The following is a 21,350-nucleotide window of genomic DNA, read 5'->3' as shown; positions in this document are numbered from 1 at the left end:
CCCATACAATTTCAAATGCATATTATTAATTGGAGAATTGAGATATTTAATTATTGCTGTATTTACTTGCTGCTCGCTACATGCTACAATGCAGTTTTACCTTTAGGGGGCGCGCTGACGCCATCTCTATCTTTCTTACACCGGAAGTACTTCACTTTCCTTTTCCGCCTCGGCTCCGGCGCCCGAAACACGAGTGTTCATCTTTTCTCTCTTTAGCTGGAGACGCAGTGAACATACCGGATAGAGTGGCAACACATCGCGGACAGAAATGGTTCGTGTGTTCTTACTATTAATAAAACCCGGCGAGTCGCAGGTTGCCCCGCGCGATAGTGGTCGTCTTGTTGAGACTGTTTAGCTCCAAGCCTAGCTAGCATATGTACCGCGGCCAACGTTAGCATGGCTTCGCTTTGAAACGAGTCGGCGTCAACGTAGCTGTTAGCTGGTAGTGTTAGCTGCTAGCTGGTAGTGTTAGCTGCTAGCTGGTAGTGTTAGCTGCATGATGTGGGTGATGCCCGATGATTCACAGGAGTATTTGCGGTAATAATCACCATTATAATAATTTTATCATTATGCTGTTCCTTCTATATAATACTTTATTTCATTTTTTTTGCAGTATAGTTAAAGTACAATTCTTAACTATACTGCTCGTGCAAGGGACACATTCTGATTATGGCCTTCTTGCATGTCATCATTTGTAAGAATTTGCATTCAGTAGGATCGACCACATGAAATTCAGTCAAGGTGAATCACATTATTTTGTAAGGTGTATGAGTTCAGACGAAGCCCTGGACTTCAATTTGAACAGAATGTGGTGGAGCAACAACCTACTCCTTGGTTGTTGCTACCCATCACACGTTATTTCCCCCTTTGACGTAGATTTTAATATCTTGAGGTTATTATATATGTGTGTTTGTGGTGGGGGTGCTTAAAAAACAAGTATGTCAACAAAGCAGTAATCTCGAGCGAGTCAGCGCGGCCCCAATAGATTTCCCTGGAAGAAAATACACAAACATCAGTAAACCTGCTCAGATGGACACGTAAAACTGTCCTCACCTCAAGTCCACGGCTGGTGGCGGTGTTGTCCGACTCGGTAAGACCTGCAAGATGTTGATGTCTGCCCCCCCCCCTCCACCCACAGAAACCCATCCTGCTCCAGGGCCACGAGAGGTCCATCACCCAGATCAAGTACAACAGAGAAGGAGACCTGCTGTTCTCTGTGGCCAAAGACACGGTGAGTTGATAGTCGCGGTGAATACGCACCGACCGGCTGTCACATTATTCACTACGTACGCATGTTTGGCATCTTATTCGGTGCATCTGCTCCAATGTGCCCCACCGCAGGTAACCAACGTGTGGTACTCTGTCAACGGCGAGAGGCTCGGCACCTACAATGGACACACGGGAGCTGTGTGGTGTGTCGACTGCGACTGTATCCTTTTCAAGGAAATCCACTTCTATTATCTCAAACGTAGAGAAAGTGTATGAGCTCCTATTCCAGTGTCTGAAGATTTACCGGCTGTTGTCATACACGTTGGGTTCCTTAACGTGTCTTCTCTCAGGGGACACAAAAAATGTATTGACGGGATCGGCCGACAACAGCTGTCGACTGTGGGACTGTCAGACCGGTGGGTAGAAAAAAGTTGCAGACCTGCTGTGTTGCACACAATTTCCCCCCAGTCAGTTAGATTTCTCTGTGCATAGAATTCAGGATTAGAAAGCACAGATTGTACGTTCCCGTCGGTAGTTTGACATCACACACCCACGAAACCCGCTGGTCCCTCTGTCCCTGCACAGGTAAACAGCTGGCCCTGTTCAACACCAACTCCGCTGTCAGGACATGCGGCTTCGACTTCAGCGGCAACATCATCATGTTCTCCACAGACAAGCAGATGGGTTACCAGTGCTTCCTGAACTTCTTCGACCTGAGGGATCCACAGCAGATCGGTACACACACACACACAAACACACACACATTGATTTTACCCACATGTTTTTGACCCTAAAAGTAGCAACTAGATCAGACACACCCAGTTTAATCAGCATTTGTCACATACCCACCACTTGATGTTATCAGCTGCCATTTGGTGTCAACCAATACACAGCTATTTCCATTGTGAGGAGAGATGAGCTGTTTTCAGAGTTTACTTTTCGCTAGTGACAAACACAGCAGATTTTAGTTGTCTTACTAAAATCTTAGTAGATCTTAGTCGTACTGCGTTCACAACACCAGGATGATCTCTGGAACATTCTGTGGCGTGTGGGTAGAGCAGCATGAGGCAGGACACGACCTTAATTTCGCCGTGGAAATAAGTGTTTTTGTTAACAGTCGGGCTTAGAATCTTCCGGAACTTCTGCTATATCCTCACATGGGTTCACTCGGACATTCTCCAAAGATTTGACCCGGGGGGGGGGGTTCCGGAGAATGTCCGGAGCAACACCTGTGGACGTTTGCGTCCTCACCCACAGCTGCTCCGGGGAAGTTCAAGACAATGTCCGGAACTCAATGCATTTCTGTAAATGGCTAAAGTTAGATATTTCTTGCTGCAAAGTCGTGTAGGATGACTGAAAATCGTAACATTCCTCTGCAGGAAACATCATGACAAAGTCAAATGTCGTTGTATGAATACTCCTTCGTGTGTTCACTTTTTGACAGTAACACTGTTGGAGAATAACCCTAACCCCTAACCTTACATCCCTCTTTCTGCAGAGGACAACCAGCCCTACCAGACGATTCCCTGCACCGACCACAAGATCACCAGTGCCGTTTGGGGACCCCTGGGAGAGTTTGTCAATGCCGGCCATGAGAACGGAGAGATCAACCAGTTCAGCGCCAAGGTACTGGGAACGCATTTGAATGTTGGAGACCGGGACAATAAAATGACCTTGAATGGGAAAATACCTACCTGCCAGAAGAGTTGTATGAATACGTTTCAGTGATTGAAGGATATGAAGCTTTTACGGGTTAATATTCCAGGCATCCTGGCGTCCAGGAGGTTGGACAGAGCAATTGTTTTTTTCTGCCTCCTACTTGTCCTGATGATGGTGTTTGTGTTTGGACAGTCTGGAGAGATCCTGAACAAGGCCAAGGAACACACCAAGCATATCAACGACATGCAGACGTCTGTGGACCTCACCATGTTCGTCACTGCCTCGAAGGACAACACTGCTAAGGTACGCCGTCCGTCCACACGGCCATTTACAGTCTGGAGTGTTTCAGCATTAAATTGTTTGTTGTGTGTAAAGAACAGAATGTGATAATTCCAAGTATATTGTTAAAAGTGTGTGTGAAAAGTGAACGTGTCCTTTTTATGTTTGCCAGCATTTTAGTTATTTTGTGAGTTAGCAAAGTGGAACAAAACACAAGCTATTTGTGTATGAAAGCTTGTGGAGTGAGGTCATTTGTGGGATTTGAAAGGTATATGTCTGTCTGTCTGTCTGTATGAAAGAAGGAAATAATTCGACATATTGATATGCTTAAAATCTGCGAGACGCCGTGATTGTAAAGTAGCTGGTGGTTCAGCAGCATATGCCACAGATCCTTAGTGGTGTGCCGCTCGTGTTCCGCCGGTGTGAGCGCAAGCTAGACCTGTAAATAAACAACTGTATACTTCTCTCATGTGTTTGAACTGACGGCACAATAGAATAGTTTCATGTTGTATTTCTGATTCTGACTCCCAAAGCTCTAGCTGATTAATCGATAGCAGACATCCAGAGCTAAATAACTGCGTACTGTTCTGTGCATGACGATTTGTCATTACAAAGCGATCATACGTTTCATCGTATAAAACTCAACGTAGCAGGACGTTTCTCAGAGAGATGCATGCAGACATTTATTTACGGGTCTAACATCGGCCTACCACTAGGGATTGGTTCATGCCACTTTTCGATCTCGGCGCTACAGTAAAATGAGTCCTAATGGACCTAATATCACCACCGTGGCTAAATTCATGTGTCTGGAATGCGATCGTCGCCTTCACGTGTCCACGGTCTAACATCCTACTGCTCTGAGTGTCGGGTGTCTCCTTGTTCCCTTGCAGCTCTTTGACTCCACCTCTCTGAACCACATCAAGACTTTCAAGACGGAGAGACCCGTCAACTCCGCCGCCATCTCCCCCATCATGGATCACGTAAGAGAGAAAACCCGCAGCGCGACATGTATCCTACATCAAACCCTGTATCTGGTCATGTTGTATCTGATCTTGACACGTGCGTGTTTGTTTGTGACCCAGGTGGTGATGGGAGGTGGACAGGAAGCCATGGAGGTCACCACCACCTCCACCAGGATCGGCAAGTTTGAGGCCAGGTGAGGTCAAACGTGGCAGGATTTGAACTGAAGTTAATGCTGAACATCATTAACTTCAGAGGTCGGAGGGTTACATGTTACATGCTGCATGTTTTCATTTTAATTCTCGTTTTAAACCTAAAACGGTCACCATCCACGTGTGCGCTCCTCGCTCTGAATATGTTCTAATTACCATCCTTACAAACACACATAATGTGACCTTTCACATATAGGAAACAGATTGTCTCCTATGCAGTTGGTTACTTAGTTACAGACAATACTACACGGAACAGCAATGGTTAAAAGTTAGATGAGGATTTCCTACAACAAGGGGGAACTGTTACTGACGGTAAGTGTTTACAACGCTTTGCCTTCACTGCCGGTTGTCGAGTCTGGAATGTGAGTGACTGATTGGTCATTTCTAGGGCTACAACTAACGATTATGCTCATAATCAATTAATCTGTTGATTATTTTCTCGACTAATAAAAACTACTTGAATCGATTAATCAATTATCAAAATAGTTGCAGATTAATTTTGTTATCGATTACTAATCGATTAACTGTTGCAGCTCAGTCATTTCCATGTGCCTTTGTACATCCGAAACTCAACGCAGCCACTGAGTTTTCAAACTTCCCTGAGATGTAGCAGCAGCACCAGCGATCCGTTTTAAAACCAAAACGTAATGACGTGGTTGTAATTTCCACACACTGCCTACGCGATGACATGACCTTGTTCCCCGTCCTCAGGTTCTTCCACGCTGCCTATGAAGAAGAGTTCGGCAGGGTCAAGGGGCATTTCGGCCCCATCAACTGCGTGGCATTCCACCCCGATGGCAAGAGGTAAGAGACGAATGTGCTTCGGCTGTAGAACGTGACGTAATCTGTGTGTCGTCACCGTGATAACGTGTTTCTCCTACTGTGGTTTACAGCTACAGCAGCGGAGGAGAAGACGGATATGTAAGGATTCATCACTTTGACCCACATTACTTTGACTTTGAGCTGGAGGCATAAAGGATCCGGCTCCTTGACCCCACAGCTTCAACTACATCACTCAGCCAAGTCAGGAAGAGGAAGAGGGAGTACGGACCAGTCACATAATACTTCAAATAAAGGAAAAGACCACGGCTCAGAGACGAGACAGTGGTGTATTTCAAAAGGTCATTTTTGTAATTTCACTCGGAAACTTGTCTTGGTAGGATCAGAAGAATTAAGAGTTCAATTTTTGTACCTTGGATCTGCAAAGTTAGCATGACTAGACTGGACCCACACCCCCCGGTTCCTGAACTTTATTTAACCTGATTCTATGACTGAGTAGAATGAGTTATTAACACTGTTAAGCCATTCCACCATGAATCTCCATAAAATGACTTATTGACTTCAAGTTGTGTCTGTGATCTGTCTTAGTGAGTCAACTTTAACGAGTTACCAGAATAAATATAAACATTTATAAACCTGATGAAATCCAAAACAAAATGCGCTTAACTCCACGAAGGAGGTTATGTAATTGGTTGCTTGTTAGCAGGATTATTCAGGATAATAGTTATGGAACAATTTGCAAGATAACCTTAATCAGATAGGTCTCGGCCATGGTAACGTTTTCAGAGGGATCCAGATCCGCTGGAGCGCTTGTTTAGTTGAGGGGAAAATAAACAGAAATACACTGGAATAACCATTCTTCTGATAGTATACTGTGTAAATAATATAAAAACTGTCAGTCAATATAGATCGGTTTTCTTTATTTTTTAACAAAATTATGATAATGCACATTTCACAAGGATAGAACATGTAGAATGTTTGAGCAGCTCACTCCACATTCATGTATCATGGTATAAAATATCTAAAACAGATCACAAGCCTCTGGAGAGGTTCACACCCGTTCACACGTCACTGAAAAAACACTGTCTTCGTAAGAGGATGGGGCTAAAGGGACTGATATTAAAAACAAAAACTTGAGGGTCATATGTACACAGCAGAGGCGACATCATTCTAAACATGCACACGCTTGATAAATTAACATCGTGAGCCGAAACGAGAGTTAGGCTAACGCTGGTTATTCTAACGGTTCCATAAATAGACGTTTAAAAAACAGAAGAAAATAACTTTTAGGGTCTGAGCACTAGGCTTCTAGATCATCTGTCTGCAGGTATTTCAGCTAGGCCCCAACAATCGTGTTAAATGTTAAAACAGTAACGCTCTGGCCGCTTTTCTTCACATTAAAGCAGACCTGGTTCACACTGGCTGGAAAGGGTGTTATGGCATTTGTTTTATACTAAATGGCCAATTGTTTTCTCCAGAATTTTTGTCTTCACCCTGTAAACTTTCTGGTGAACACGGACACAACTGGTGCTTGGCTGAGCTTGGAAACGAATGCAAATAGTACAACGTGAACCAGGTTTCGCCCGTGGAAACAATAAAACTGGAATACGAGACGGTCCTGTCGTCGTGGGAAGTGTGTAAGGAATCAGTGGGGCTTGAGGAGAATGGCACGACCATCACGTTGTCCCTGTGACAGACTTCAAGTTGTCTTCACCTCTTCTTTTGGTCTGAAACACAAACGGAGAAAGGGACTTTAAACACTGGAATCTGGCAACGAACTGTCAGCAGGCAAACTAATAGAATTTCAGTTGAGTAGTAACATTTTTCCTTTACACAACTAAGTTTTATCCCCATGACACAAAGAGAAAGGGGCCAGCAGTGAGGGTTACGATTGATGTCACAGGTGAGCAACCTTTGATTCCACCCAACTACACAATGTTTTACTGTTTGCCTAAACATGATTGACCTTTTTAAATGTAATTGTACGTTTTTGTGCACTGATGTGTTTGAGAACTGCCTGAAGGAAGATGCCACCTACAATCTCTGAACAAAGAAAATAAACGGAGCACAGGCAGCGCCATCAATTTCACTTCTTCTCTTCTTAGGTCATGACGAACGACAGCAATTACAGTTTTTTTAGAAACATACTAGACACTCAAGTTAGTTCTTGCAACCTGGTTACTAAGACAAACTTTAGTACAAAAGGAGCAAAGCGCACAACAAATAACCCAAGGAGTGTATTTTGGTGGAAAAATTCTGTTATAATATTCAAAAATTATGAATTAATTTAACAAAACACTGCCACACTCAAAGCTTCTATTTCACTGCACTGCAGGAGTAAAGAAAGGTTTGGTTGTTTATTGTTTTAAAGATTTTCTTCATCAATTCATATTATCCTCCATTTTTGAATCCCAATCAAGTCCACTTACTGATATACATCTTGGAAGGATAGCCTATTGCTGATTGTGTCATTTCCAGTGTTTAGACTTTATCTAAAGACATAAAATGTCCTGATGGAAGCACAGGTACTGTTTTAATATCCTCTGCTTTTGAAAACTATGTTGCAAAAGCTTTGATACTCTGAGACATTAGACTTTCAATGTGCATCTCTTACCCCGTCGTGTCCATCTTCTCCTCTTCCTTCTCCTCCTCTTTCACTTCTGGGAAACAAAGCAACAGGACAGGTTAATGGAGTTTGAATAATAATAATAACAAATCATAATTGTTGGGTTGCCTTGTGAGCGGCGGTTACCTTTCTTTTCCTCCCCTTCCTTCTCCTCCTCCTTCTTCACTCGTTTGACCTTCTTGTGGTTGGCGGCGTTCCTGCGGCCCCCTCCCTGCCCCTCAGCCTCGTCCTCCGAGTCAGAGAACTCCTCCTCGCACGCTATCCTCTTGTCGTGGGCCCGGACTGGAAGCACAGAAAACAAACAAGGCGCGATGTTCAACCCACGTTCCCTTTGACGGCAGACGCGACCAGAATCTCTAAGTCTACAGGTGTGTCTTACTGGAGACGCGTTTGTCGGGGTCCTCCTCGTCCTCGTCGCCGCTGTCCGGGTGGGGGGCGTCCTCTGGGATCGCCTGCATCTGGACGCCGGGGGCATGAGGCAGCATGCGCAGGTTTTCAAACAGACGCTGCTTGATCTTCTCCAGGTACTCGTTAGTGTTCTGGTTGGTCATGTTGGACGGGCTGATGTGCAGCTTGAAGTCGGGCCCGAAGTACTCGAAGTAGTCGTTGTAGGGCAGCTCGTTGGGGATGGAGCAGTCCAGGGCCACGGCCGTCTCGTACGTCCAGCAGCGGGCCACGTTGCGGATGGTGTAGCCGCCGCCGCCCAGCATCAGCAGGGGCAGGTTGAAACTCTTGATGTACTCGACACATTTGGCGTGGCCTGGAACACGGAACGCACGTTTAAATTCTCACTTCATTTAGAAAACATTTGAGTGTTCGTCCTTTTGGAGCGCGAGGCGCGTTCATACCTTTGATGGTGAGGTTGAAACATCCCAGTCTGTCTCCAGACAGAGAATCAGCTCCGCACTGGAGGACCACAGCACTTGGCTGGTACATCTCCATGACTTTAGCCATGATCTGAAACACACACAGACAAAGACCCTCGCTCAGAAAGAGCCTGATGAACGCTTTTCACGCGAGTACTTAATTAAAAAACACTCACTGGTTTGAAGATGGCTTCATAGGACTCGTCGTCAATGCCGTCTCTGAGTGGGTAGTTCACTGCGTAGTACTTGCCCTTTCCAGCTCCAATGTCCTGCACATGTTGAACACACCGCTGAACAACTGTCCACGTGCACAAGTGGTTTGTGCGATTAAATTGAGAATAGACATGCGACTCACTCTCAGGTCTCCGGTGCCGGGGAAGTACTCCCCGTACTTGTGGAAGGAGACGGTCATGACTCGGTCCGTGGTGTAGAAGGCCTCCTCCACTCCGTCACCGTGGTGGATGTCGATGTCTATGTACAACACTCTCTGGTGGTACCTGGACAGAGCAGAGAATGGTGTCACTTGATTCTCAGACAGATTCAAGGTCTATGTCAGAAGTAAAAGTACACCAGCAAAGAAAGAGAAAGAAAATGACGTTTGGCATGTAAAGAAGAATTATTAGAAACAGATCAGTCATGTATAAAAAGAAGGCTACAGCGGGGCTCGGCTTACTTGAGCAGCTCGAGGATGGCCAGGACGATGTCGTTAACGTAGCAGAAGCCAGAGGCCTCGGACTTCTTGGCGTGGTGCAGTCCGCCCGCCCAGTTGACGGCGATGTCCGTCTGCTGCTTGTTGAGCTTCACTGCTCCAGCTACAGGAAGGGATGAACAATGACAAATAAATACAACGACAGTGAATAAAGATAGTATCAACTGTAGAGGATGTCATGGTTGGAGCAACGTACCAACGGACCCGCCCGTTGAGAGCTGGCAGAACTCAAACAGGCCATCGAACACCGGACAGTCCTCTCCAACGTTGACTGTGAGGGAAAAAAGAAACGGGACAGATTAAAAAAAAAAAAAAAAAAAAGATGCGGACAGGTAAGACTACCAGAGCGTTCCTCGGCAGAGAAAACGGCCGCTCACATCTCTGCATCTGTTTGCTGTACTCGGACATGTTGTCCGGTCGGATGGACCTCAGGAACTTGATGTAGTCGTCGCTGTGGTATTTGGTCATCTCTTCGCCGCTGGCTTTGTGTGGCCGCTAGAAGCAGACAGAGAAGGGATGAGGAAGACGGCAAGGGTTCCCCCTTCTCCAAACAGCGAAAACACAGTTGACATGTTTTAGTCATAAGATTGGTAAATCTATATTCATACAAGGTTAACCAAATATTCTACTTGTGTCTACAATTCGTTTTCTCAACAAACTAACTGACACCGAGCCCATCATGTCACAAGTTGACAAGGGGGATTTATGAAACAGTTTATGATGACATTAAAACCTAATGTCAAAAATTCGTACCAGGGTTAGGCACCCCCTTTCAAACTATGTTAAAGGGGTCATGACCTCTGACCCCTCTAAACCTTACTCGTCTCAATTGTGTGGTCAAGAACACTTACTGGCGATCCAGGAGATCGGATTTTGCTTTACAGAACGTTGTGTGACTTCACACGGTTAATGCTTGCAGACGCCACGGTGACACTTTGAGGAGTGTATGTCTAAAAAGAAAAAAGGGGTCTACGGTTGGCGCGGCGTGGTTTAACTCACATAGATCTCCATCTTCCTGTACAGCCCATAGTTGAGAAGCAGGTTGTGCGTCATGCGGATCCTGTGGGGTTTCATGGGATGGCCCTGGCCATAGTAGTAGTTCCCCACGTCGCCTTGAAGAGAAACGATCGCACAGACATAATTACGTAAAAATCAACCTACTGATTCCAAATCACCCAGAAGTTTTTTTGTTGTGACCTTTCTTATCGGTTCACCTGCTGTTACCACAGTCTCACACTGTGGACGTACATGTGAACCTGATATTAAAACCTGAGACATAAATGAAGATGCTCATTTCTTACTGGACTGTAGCATTGATTAATCACGTGCTACCTGACCCGAATGTTTGTCAGCATTAACAAGTAAGGCTAAAGCTTTGACGCAGCTAAATCGTCCAAGTACACTTCCACACCTGATTGTGTGCCACTTTCATAAAATGCTTATGAATAACAACAACAAAAACGTAACTACAAATGATGACTTACACTAACTCATCTCGCTACATAATCAGACTGGTAAACCGGTGCACAGGATCCCCCACTTCTTGCAAGTTGAGGGAGCACTGATGTGGCTAGCGCCGGTTAACTTGATGGCTATCTTATGGTCCCGGAATGAGTCAATTAGCTCATGTGCACAATTCGCAGTCCTTTAAAATGCTTTACTAAATTGGTGAAATGGGCCCGGTCGTTGAGACTGCGTGGAGGTGAGACGATACAACGGACGACATACTGCGTTCAGTTCCAAGCTAACAGCTAAAAAAAAATGCTAACTTAGCCAATGGAGCAAGCTAACGTTAGCTCGCGAGCACCGGCTGGCTGGCTGGCTAGCTAGCTAGCTAGCTAGCTTAGCCGTGCGGGCACACTCGGAAGAATCAAATACATGTGAAATTTCCAGAACTTTTTTTTTTTCCGATTTCTACTTAGCGTCGATCACGAGAGAAGCTCGGGTGCACCCACTGGATATTTACCGTCGTAATAATAGCAAACTTTTTTCTTTGTTCCTTGAGACAGCGCCATTTTACACCGACTCGTACCCGCCGGCTCCTCGCTTGCAACTGTAGGGGGAGCTCGCGCTGGAGCTCTCGCCAACCAATCACAGACGCTCAGGCCGCCCGACTGGGAGGCGCCGGTTTTACAAACCGAGGACCGCCGAGGCTGCAGCTCCAGCAGACTGTATGAACAGATGTCGGAGGTGTACGTTCACAGTTTGTTTTTTTTGTTGCACTTAACACTGGTGCTGCAGTTAATAGTCTTGTACCATGACAGGTAGTTCTTCTGTGCGACAGGTTAGTTTTGGAGGTGTATCACACTAATTAAATCCACAATAAACATTATAGCTACGTGTAGATTCACAAGAGGTTTTCTGATTCCTGACAGTGTTGATGCTTTGACTCATCACCTATCACAGGCCCAGAACAACGTGAGGAGAAATAAAAACTAAAGCCCACACACTTCAATATTTCCCTCATGATTATAAATGAATATTCAGGTCCGACTGAGCTCACCACACATTACAGTTTTCCCTCAATCGCTTTGGCACAATCGTCGAATGACAATTAAACTTTGTCAAACTATATGACTATTTATATGAACATTAGGTCAGACGTTCACATGACTATAGTCATTTATAGTTGCTTTGGCACAAAATGCACTGGGTGAGCCTTGCAGATCAAAATAGTTTGCGTTCACTGCTATTGAATCATACTATTCTCAAATGCAATTATACACATGTTCACTGTGTAAATCACTACATGCTAAATAGAGCAACCAACAATCACAATAGCCTGTCAGTTTCCATCGTTCAAATACAGTGAGGGAATGGTTTGTTGCCATCCCACGTTTTTTGATGGAGCATCTCCCACAATCTCCCCGTTCCTAAATCCCATTGAGGAGTGCTTTTCTGCACGGAGATGGAAGGTATGCTGTATGTCCTTACTGCAATTTTGTCCTTACTCACAACTAGCATCCATTTTTTTGCAATGGATGCTAGTTGTGAGGATTATCACGGCAGATTGATGTAGGGGGTGGCTGCGTCATGCCTACAGATTTTTTCCCTTGTTGCATTTCAAGGGAGGATATCATGTGTGATGTCAATGAAATGTTGTGGCCAGACCGAGATTGGATGACCCATGAGGTTGATACATTTTCACCTATTTTCTTTTTTCTTGCACATATTGTACAGTAGTTCCTGATAATTTTGCTATTGTATATCTTTTTTACTGTACAAGCTTTCTTTACGTATTTGAGGTTAGCCGGTATGTGAAAAATATATGTTTTGTTGAAAGTATAGTGTGTGCCACGGCTGACATCAATACTATTCAGCTGCGTAAATATACAATGTTAGCAATTGGACAATATTTAGTTGTGGGTAACTATAACACTTTCAGAGGACACTGTCCTTTGACAAGATGTCTTTGCACTTTGACTGTTTTGGTCTGAGCAATGATAAAGGAACCTTTTGTTTTGATGACAAAGATTTTATCCATTGATGGATTTATTTACATTTGAAAAATGAGTTAATTATTATGATTGAGTAATCGACTTTTGCAGATCACATAGAGTGGTGGGCTGAATGTACCACGTGGTGCGAGGATTGTACTGAGAGTTTTGACAATTGTAAGTTTGTTTCAGTAAACGGGCCCAATCGATTGAGAAAAACTGTCACCATGTTCATAATACTCTGTTGATCATCACACCAAAAAGGGAAAGATACTCACTCAGTTATGGACTTATTAAAATCCCTCTGCTTATTTACAGTTCATCTTCAAGCACATTTTAAATATGAAAAATGACCATGAGAGTTTCCTTTCTGTTCTAAATAATGCCATCGTGTAGTTTATATTTCACTTTGATGAATATCACTTTTTGTTGTTGTTTCTGTTACTGAATTGGCCTGCATGTATCAGTAGTGTTTCTGCTCATTTCATATTAGTACTGATGTCAGTAATGATTGCTCAGTAGCCAATTATTTAACTATAATATGACGTTATTTTATTTTATTATTGAATAGCTGATTGTTCACCCTAACTCAGTTCCATGCCTTAGATTAATATTTCATGTAATTTATATAAAAGGTGGATACAGTGGGTTTCTTCCTCATTTATTGATGGTTTGTTGATCCACATTATCTCTAACATACCTCACTGCATATGTATAATAAGCCCAATGCTTCCCCTGTCGCACCCATTGCTCAAGCGTGTTCATTATTGACATCAGTTTGGAATTTCATGTGGACAATGAAGGGCATTTTTATTCCAGCATGTTTTTTTTTACAATTATTTGTATTAATTTTGTTTTATATTTTTCCGTTCTGCACAGGTTGACGTTGACAAGGAACCAGTAAAGGTCAGTTCAGTTCAGTTCAGTGCTTTATTCGTCCCAAATGGAAGGGGAGCACAGAATAAAAACCACAACAACACCAGTTTCTATCCTTTTCCAAGCATCATTTGACGAATGCACGAGATTTATCATGGGGCAGCGGCTTAGGAGATACTGCCAGTCGCCGGCCGACCCAAAGGTTTGATCCCAGCTTCCCCCAGTCCACATGCTGATGTGTCCTTGGGCAAGACCCCTAAAGAGCAGCGCAGTATGAATGTGTGTGCATGGGTGAATGTGACTTGTGCTTTATTTGTAGCACTTTTTTTTTTTAACACATAGGAATAAAAAATATATAGTGTAGAGTGAGACTGGTTTTTCAGTGTAGGCTTTGCAACCATTCCAGATTCTTAACTAAAATCTGAACAGATCAGAAAAACCAGACAATGGGCGATCAGCTCTGTGGCACTGTACGTGTAGCGGCCACCAGGTGACAGCGTGAGCTCACATATGTTTGAATTCGTCTTCCAGCTCTCTGCAGACCATGTTCACCGCGCTGAGCGAGAAATGCAGTGTCTCTGAAGTGATCAGTCACATAATCTCCTGTACAGTATACGGTGCAAACAACAACAAAATAATATATAGATGGAACAAAAAGAACCTTTTGCCTCGCTGAGAGGCCGTGGAAAATGCATCGTGGCTGACTGTGCAGTGTGTTTTCTGGTGTCAAAGTGAATAGGGGTTTTATGAAAGATTTACCCAATAGATGTTTGTCTTGTGAGGATTTCTCCTGCAATGTGAAACTTTTATTGTAAAGACAAACGCAAGTTAACGGCCGGCGAATGCACCTTCCTCGAGAGACAGAGAGGGGCCGTATCTTCTGGGAGCTGCGGCCTTGTTTGAACGATTCAGAATGTTGTTCGGAGCTCGGGTCCAAATGTAACTCAGATCTCGGCTCATCATATCACCATGTGAACTAGGTCAGTTCCCCCAGAGCGAGGGGGCTGCTGCATGTGCTCAGTTAGCCGTGTTCAGGAGGCAGCTCGCCGTCAAATACTGTACATGTGAAGAGGAAGGAGGAGAAGGAGAAGAAGAAAGGGAAGGGTGATGGTGATTATCTCCACCATCATCTTTAGCCACAAGACTGAATGAGGGCCGAGGGCCATCGGAGCTAACATCGTGGTGTTGGACAGATAGAAGCATGCGGACGTTCATTGTCTCGTAGAAAAATCGCAGATCATGACCAATGTGACTTGTGCAGGGAGTTACACGTGTAATAATTTTTGATACCTAATCACGGATGGATTAAAAAACGCTGGGCTCAGTGGTGGATCACTCTCTGTGGGTGTGTTTAAAGCTGGACCAATCCAATAATGGATAATAATTAATGGATAATAGTTACACTGATGAGTAGAACAATATTTTGCTGATGTCAATGTTTGGCCTACTCAGATTTTCTGGGTTGCAACTGTTAAAAAAATAGTGCTGATAAACCTGAACACTCCCCACCGAATGAACTGTAGCCGACCAGGGTTACAGCTCTTGAAAAAAGGGCCTTTAGTGCGGGCGGCTGTGGCCCGGGAGCTGGAGCGGGTCATCCACTGACCAGAATGTCGATGGTTCGATCGCCGGCTCCTCCAAGTCCGAATTCCCGAGCGTCCCTTGGGCAAGACACTGATCCCCGAAGTTGCCCCCTGGTGGCTGTGCCTGCAGTTCATCTACTGTATGATGTGTGTGTGTGTGTGTGTGTGTGTGTGTGTGTGTCCATCAGACTAGAAAACTGCAATATAGACCATTCAAAACGGCGTCACTGTTTCTGAATTTACCGCCCCAGTGGTGAATGGTATGTTGTAGTGTAACAGTAGCACGAGGCGATGATGACGGACCGCAGCAGGTTGTCATTATGTTTATTATTATATTTTGTTTTAAGTGTGTTATTTCCTCGCTAGTTGTGCAGTGTAGCTTTCGGTCATTGAGTTTGAGATTAAATGTGGAAAGGGAACAGTGCAGCTGCTCCAATTTGTTTTGTTTTTTTCTCTTCTTCTGTGCTTTCACTTGTCTAATGTGCAGACACCGAAACAATGTGAAGTGTCTTGGAGTCAAAGGCGCATCAGCCTTTAAACTGTCCCCTCAGTTCCAGAATTCAGCTTCTGTGTCCCTCGTCCTCACTGTGCTGCTACTAGACTGTTTCTATGTGGCTATTGGTTGGCACTGGAGGGCCAACGTGCCTGTGCTGGCATGCCCCCCCCCGGGCCCTCTCGTCAAAGGTAAAAGCATGACGTAAATAACTGTTGAAGACACATTAACTGGCAGGTAACCAACATTTATTTACCATTATCAACTTTACAATAAAACCAGTAACATCTGTTAACATTAGCAAAATAAAGAACAGAAAATCGATTCCAATGTATTTACAGAGACAAAGCAGATTCGGGCTCACACACGACAGATAAACAAGTCTGCTTCATATCAAACCGCAACAGTGAACATAGCAAGCTTTTAAGTGTTCTTTTTTTTTTTTTCATAGTAAGGTAAAAATCAAAATTCATCTTTTTTTTTCTCTTTAAACAAACAAAGACATAGCTTCTCTGAATCTTTAAGATGGTTCTCTATAATACACCACAAAATACTTCAAATTTGGGTTAAAATATAGGAATGTAAAAAGTTGGCAAGTCTCTTAATTTTTCTGATTTCATATTTTTTCTTTTTTTTTTTCTCTTATTAACAGTCATTTCAAAGTGGTGGTGGTGTCCTAGTATCTCGTCTCGCTTCGTTCCTTAGGCAGGGAGGCATCTTCGTAGGTAGATTTTTGGGGGGAAAAGACGCCTCGGCTCCTTCCCTCCTCCTTCCGGTCATCCTTCATCCGTCTGCACTTCATGGTGTCGATAGCTCGCGTTCTAGCCACTGAAAATCCGCTCTCCGCATAGCGACCGACCGACCAACCCACAGCCTCCGACTCAGTCCGGGCCCAGATGTCAAGCAGTAACCAGGGAAGTGATCTAGTGAATCTAGTCTGTCATCTTGTTATCATGACGAAAAAAGTGGCACGTCGAAGGAGTCTCTCACATACATGTGTATATATTTACATATACATATATCCATATACATATGTATACATATACACATATATATATAAATATATATATATATACTCTAAATTTTTTCTCTCTCTCTCTCTCTCGGTCTCTCTCTCTCTTTCTCTCTCTCTCTTGCAAAACAGTTCACCCAGTTCATTGTGAGCCAAAGATACAATCACTCTTTCTTTTCAGAAGGAGCGGGGGTCGAGCTGCTCTCCTCTGTTGGTTTTGTGGCCTCGGGGGCTGGAGCAGCTGCCTCCTTGGCCTCCTCCTTGGGGGCCTCCTCTTTAGCCGGGGCCTCCTCCGCCTTGGGGGCCTCAGCCGCGGCGGCAGCAGCAGCCTCCTCCTTCACCTCCTCCTCCTTCTTCTCCTCCGCGGGAGCGGCGGCTCCGTTCTCGGCGGGCTTTTCCTCGGAGGGGGTGGCGGCGGCGGTGGCCGCCGCTTCCTCCTTGACGGCCTCGGTCTTCTTGCTCTTCTTCAGGTTCAGCTTGAAGTTGAAGGATTTCTTCAGGGAGAACTTCTTCTTCTTCTTCTTGGGGGTCTCCTTGGCTGCGGCCTCGCCCTCGGGCTTGGCGGCGTCTCCATCTGCAGCGGGCGCCGGCTCGATGGCGTCGCCTCCCGCGCCGGCTTCGGGCTCCTTGGCTGCCTCCGCTGAGCCGTTGGTGGCAGCGGCGTCCCCGTCAGGCTTTGTGGAGACGTCGCCGTTGGTTTTCACGTGTCCATTCTCCTGGGGAAGGGATTGAAAAAATAATTAAGAGACTTATCTTTTTAAATGCTTAAACCTCTGGCATGTGCACGAAACTAACATAGGACCAATTCTTAAAGTGGAATTTCTCATTTGTCTTCAGCGCATCGTCGTGCTCATCAATTAACCACCGTGTCGTCCGGCTCCGAGGCGACGCCTTGCAGTACTGTAATCAGGCGACAGGCGGCGGTGGCGCCTCACAGACGGCTTAGGGTACCAGACAGACAGCGGCTCAACAAAGACCGGGGCTGGAGCTCATCGATGACAGAATGGAAACACTTCATTTCGCCCCCATAACGAATTTAAAATGAATCGCTATTTCATAATCTCAATTAATATTATTCTCGAATCAAGTTATATTTGGTGTCACCAGATTAACTGTGTGTGTGTGGGGGGGGGGGGGGGGGGGGGGGGGGGGGGGGGGGGGGGGGGGGGGGGGGGGGGGGGGGGGGGGGGGGGGGGGGGGGGGGGGGGGGGGGGGGGGGGGGGCTCATTTACATTCATAATGATCCAATAATGATTTTTAAGAATCAAATTAACAGCTGGATGCGTCTCCTCCGATTAACAAACTAAATAGATACATTCAAATATATTTTTTTGTTTGTTTTTTTAAATCATCACACAATCGAAATGTAGTGCACGTCGGTGTGTGTGGAGCAGACGACAGCCAGGCTCATATTTTAACAAGGGAGGAGTAGTAGACTGCCTACGTGCGCTCCAGCCCCCCCCCCCCCCCCCCCCCTTTATGCCTGGCACTATCACACATGCTGCGCGGATTTTTTTTTTTATTTGCGTTAAACAAATTAAAAACAGTCACACACACACACACTCAATTTGAACTTGGCAAAAAATATATATACTGGCCATTGATTTGCCCCCCTCCCGTTTTAAATTTTTGGGGCTTTTATTCTGCAGGAGACCGGGATGCCGAAAGCCCCCACTTGACGAGCCCCATCACGTGCAAGTTGAATCTATTCACCGTCGACTACAATTGGAGGAGGTATAAAAAAAACAAAAAGAAGAAAAAAAGCTAATGTTTAAATGCAACTTTTAGGAACGCACACATCATATCTGTGCGCTGTGGGAGGGGGGGGGGGGGGGGTGGCTGGGTGTAATTACCTGTCCGTTGGTTTTGACAGCTGCAGCATCAGCAGCAGCGGCGTTCCCCTCACTGGCCACCTCTCCTTTGGATGCCTGGGATCCCATTGTCTTGCCGGCGAGTTTTGTGTCTTCCAACGCAAATTTAAAGCGAAAAAAAAAAGCGAAAAGAAAAAGCCACCAAAAAAAAAGAGCGAGTGGATTTTTTTTCTTTCTTTTCCTTTTTTGGTTAATTAATCCAAACCCCCAGGAGAGTTAGTCCAGCGGCAAAAGGATGAAAAGTGCGGGTTTTTCGGGTCGTCAAGCGGCGGATATACGTCCTGCTCCTTGCGCGCGCGTCGGACTCGTCACCCTGGCAGACGGAGATCCTCTAGACTCGGCACTGGTTGAACGCGACGCTTCAATTTACAGCAAGGTTCGAGGCGCCACCCGTGGGCGGGACCCGGCCCGGGTGCGACCAATCAGCGGCGCCTGCGAGGGCATCGTCTAGCCGGCTCTGGCCAATCACCTCTCACTCCCTAATTGGCCCCGCCCCCTCCAGAAGACCCCCTGCGATGAAATCAACTAAAATCCAATGAGTGTTTTATAGACGTGAATCTGCTGCTGCTGCTGTGTGTGTGTGTGTGTGTGTGTGTGTGTGTGTGTGTGTGTGTGTGTTTGTGTGTGTGTGTGTGTGTGTGTCTGTTTTCTTTCAGTTCTACTCTTAGGAGCTGTCATTTTTCAGTTATACATAGGGATATACATTCGCATGTGTGGGTATATAAGTATGTGGAAGTGCCTTGACAGCTAAAGACAACAACTCAGTATTAATACTCAATTGAAGTTATTGCAAATATAATAAATCTGTAATAGGAATTGAAAACTAGACTTATTAACAATAGCAACGCTATTCACTAGTGGTCTATTTGGTCTCTAAAATGTAAAATGAAAACGGTTCCTATTAAGATGTTCAAACTTCATGTTCAAACAATCAAACATATTCAACTTGTTTTCACATAAGACTGGGAATATCAGCTGGGAACCAGATCATTTCCTTCTTTTTTTTGTCCCAAAAAAACCTCACAAAATGATGAATCGCAAATCAAAATAGTTGCAGATGAATTATATCTTTGTTAAAAAAAAAAAAAATCAGATAACTGATTCTTTCAGTACTATTTTTCCTCTCACTAGAAAGGTCGTGCCACAGTTTCACTTTCGAGGATTACTTGAGCAAGAATGGAAGTTTCCTTTTGAGTGTCTCTCTTTTGGTTTCATTGCAACTCAAGTTGCCCACATCTTGAATTACAGTCTGATTCCGCATTTCGTCAGAGCTTCAGTAAAATGTAACCTGACACTTGTTGCCAGAAGCTGAATTGTGCCAGATGTCGATACAGCCATGATTCAGGGTCATGTTACAACACAAGGAGACAGTTTTTAGTGGCGTATATGAGCACCAAGCAACATTTCAGCACCTTATCTGTCCGTTTCATATCGGAAATGTTGAACATTCCAACGTGTCGGTTGTATTTCGGCTCTAACAGCACAGAATTCTTGAGAGACAGAACACCTTGGTGTTTTCATCAGCCACAGCTAACCTGGTTTGCATGGCACTTATTCGAAATAAGTGAATTAAAATGGTCATGAGATCACAGTCATGGTCTCCTGGAGACAAGTGAGCGGATGACATGACACAGGACAGAAAAAAAGAAGAGAATGATAAAAGACAATGGTGAAAAGTTCAGGATGGGATAGAAAACGCGGATTTTAAAATGTATGAGTTTCCTGTGACTGCTTGTTCCTTTTACTTCGGGCAATTCCTTCCTGTCTATGCAGCTGAATAGTAAAATGGGACTCACCTTTGCCTTACAATGGTGAATGCGGGTTTTAATCTATGGTTCAATGTTTGACTCTCATTGTGGATATGGTGACACATTATTTTAGGGGGGGAGTGATCTGACGTTGGGGCCTAATGGCATGTCATGGCGTGTCCGCATGGCTCCATGACTGGGGTTGTTGTTCACTTCCGCTTGTCAACAACATACCAGGAGCAGAATATGTCAATGTGATGATCATGCAACATTCCACCTGATGGTTTTTCTCCCACACACATTCCCCATGCATCAGCTGTTGAAGCTACAAAATCTCAGCTATGGGAGGAGAAGACCTCAGTGTTCAATGTCACAAATTGATCTTCACTGCAGCCAATCAGCCTAATTGATTTCGCAAGACTCGGGAACATTGGAATGCGCGTCAGCCGCCCGTCTTGACGCTGGAGCCCCCGGCTCTCCAGTATCGCATGTGAAGCACAGAGAAGTCGTACTCTCATTGTTCAACTTTTTGAATAGCACTTATGGGGACATCAGGACATTTATGGGTGTACTTTGGGACCCATGCAAACATTTCATTAATGTGGTACCTACCATCTTACGTGAAACTGCAAACTTCGTAATAATGCGACTGTATTCATAGGATTACTAAGACAGCGTATTAGGGCCATTATAGAAAAAAAAATACGTAGCCGAGCGAGGGGATTCATATTTCAAGAAAAAAAACAAGAATTTCTGACATTAAAGTCGTGAATTTGCGAGAGAAAAAAACTTGGACATTCTCTGAGATTAAAGTGGTAAAAAAAAAAATTTTTACAAGAAAAAAAAATGGAAAAATAGTGTTTTGTTGCTCAAGGAACTATGCTTAAGTACTTTACTGTAACATCTCTCGTTTGGTTTTGTTAGCATCGATAGGCCAGTGTAGGCATGTGGCCAAAAGTATGTGGACATAGGAAAAACCAATGGGAACGCCCAAATATCACACATATATCTGTTTGAACACCCTATACTA

General features: G+C 44.7%; 3 protein-coding genes across 3 annotated transcripts; 1 reads left to right on the top strand and 2 right to left on the bottom strand.

The window, feature by feature from the left end:
- The first annotated feature begins 122 nt into the window (after positions 1 to 122).
- On the top strand, positions 123 to 5,664 carry eif3i (eukaryotic translation initiation factor 3, subunit I). Its single transcript, XM_035634646.1, has 11 exons — positions 123 to 271; positions 1,139 to 1,231; positions 1,342 to 1,429; positions 1,560 to 1,625; positions 1,795 to 1,944; positions 2,708 to 2,835; positions 3,061 to 3,171; positions 4,038 to 4,127; positions 4,230 to 4,303; positions 5,031 to 5,123; positions 5,213 to 5,664. The coding sequence occupies exons 1-11, from the start codon at positions 269 to 271 to the stop codon at positions 5,292 to 5,294; spliced, it is 978 nt and encodes a 325-aa protein (XP_035490539.1). The 5' UTR covers positions 123 to 268; the 3' UTR covers positions 5,295 to 5,664.
- A 333-nt stretch (positions 5,665 to 5,997) lies between these two features.
- On the bottom strand, positions 5,998 to 11,423 carry hdac1 (histone deacetylase 1). Its single transcript, XM_035634645.2, has 12 exons — positions 11,267 to 11,423; positions 10,300 to 10,412; positions 9,678 to 9,795; positions 9,497 to 9,571; positions 9,265 to 9,403; positions 8,947 to 9,088; positions 8,768 to 8,860; positions 8,574 to 8,682; positions 8,105 to 8,485; positions 7,852 to 8,007; positions 7,714 to 7,759; positions 5,998 to 6,826 (listed from the first exon to the last, which is right to left on the bottom strand). Exons 1-12 carry the CDS (start codon positions 11,313 to 11,315, stop codon positions 6,799 to 6,801), a joined length of 1,449 nt encoding a protein of 482 aa, XP_035490538.2. The 5' UTR covers positions 11,316 to 11,423; the 3' UTR covers positions 5,998 to 6,798.
- Positions 11,424 to 15,920: 4,497 nt separating this feature from the next.
- marcksl1b (MARCKS-like 1b) lies at positions 15,921 to 18,928 on the bottom strand. The gene is made up of 2 exons (XM_035634900.2): positions 18,555 to 18,928; positions 15,921 to 17,417 (listed from the first exon to the last, which is right to left on the bottom strand). Exons 1-2 carry the CDS (start codon positions 18,639 to 18,641, stop codon positions 16,866 to 16,868), a joined length of 639 nt encoding a protein of 212 aa, XP_035490793.1. The 5' UTR covers positions 18,642 to 18,928; the 3' UTR covers positions 15,921 to 16,865.
- Positions 18,929 to 21,350: the final 2,422 nt, after the last annotated feature.

The sequence above is a fragment of the Scophthalmus maximus genome, chromosome 5, assembly GCF_022379125.1.
Source record: "Scophthalmus maximus strain ysfricsl-2021 chromosome 5, ASM2237912v1, whole genome shotgun sequence".
In the NCBI taxonomy this organism is placed as follows: Eukaryota; Metazoa; Chordata; class Actinopteri; order Pleuronectiformes; family Scophthalmidae; genus Scophthalmus; species Scophthalmus maximus.
This window is presented reverse-complemented; position numbering and strand designations above follow the sequence as displayed.

Coding starts and splice junctions, on each gene's coding strand:
- eif3i (XM_035634646.1), top strand. Junction 1,430..1,559: donor GTGGTGTGTCGACTGCGACT/GTATCCTTTTCA, acceptor GTCTTCTCTCAG/GGGACACAAAAAATGTATTG. Junction 3,172..4,037: donor CGAAGGACAACACTGCTAAG/GTACGCCGTCCG, acceptor GTTCCCTTGCAG/CTCTTTGACTCCACCTCTCT.
- marcksl1b (XM_035634900.2), bottom strand. CDS start 18,641: ATGGGATCCCAGGCATCCAAAGGAGAGGTGGCCAGTGAGGGGAACGCC. Junction 17,418..18,554: donor CTGTCAAAACCAACGGACAG/GTAATTACACCC, acceptor TCCCTTCCCCAG/GAGAATGGACACGTGAAAAC.
- hdac1 (XM_035634645.2), bottom strand. CDS start 11,315: ATGGCGCTGTCTCAAGGAACAAAGAAAAAAGTTTGCTATTATTACGAC. Junction 10,413..11,266: donor AGTTTGCTATTATTACGACG/GTAAATATCCAG, acceptor TTTCTCTTCAAG/GCGACGTGGGGAACTACTAC. Junction 8,486..8,573: donor TTTCAACCTCACCATCAAAG/GTATGAACGCGC, acceptor TCCGTGTTCCAG/GCCACGCCAAATGTGTCGAG.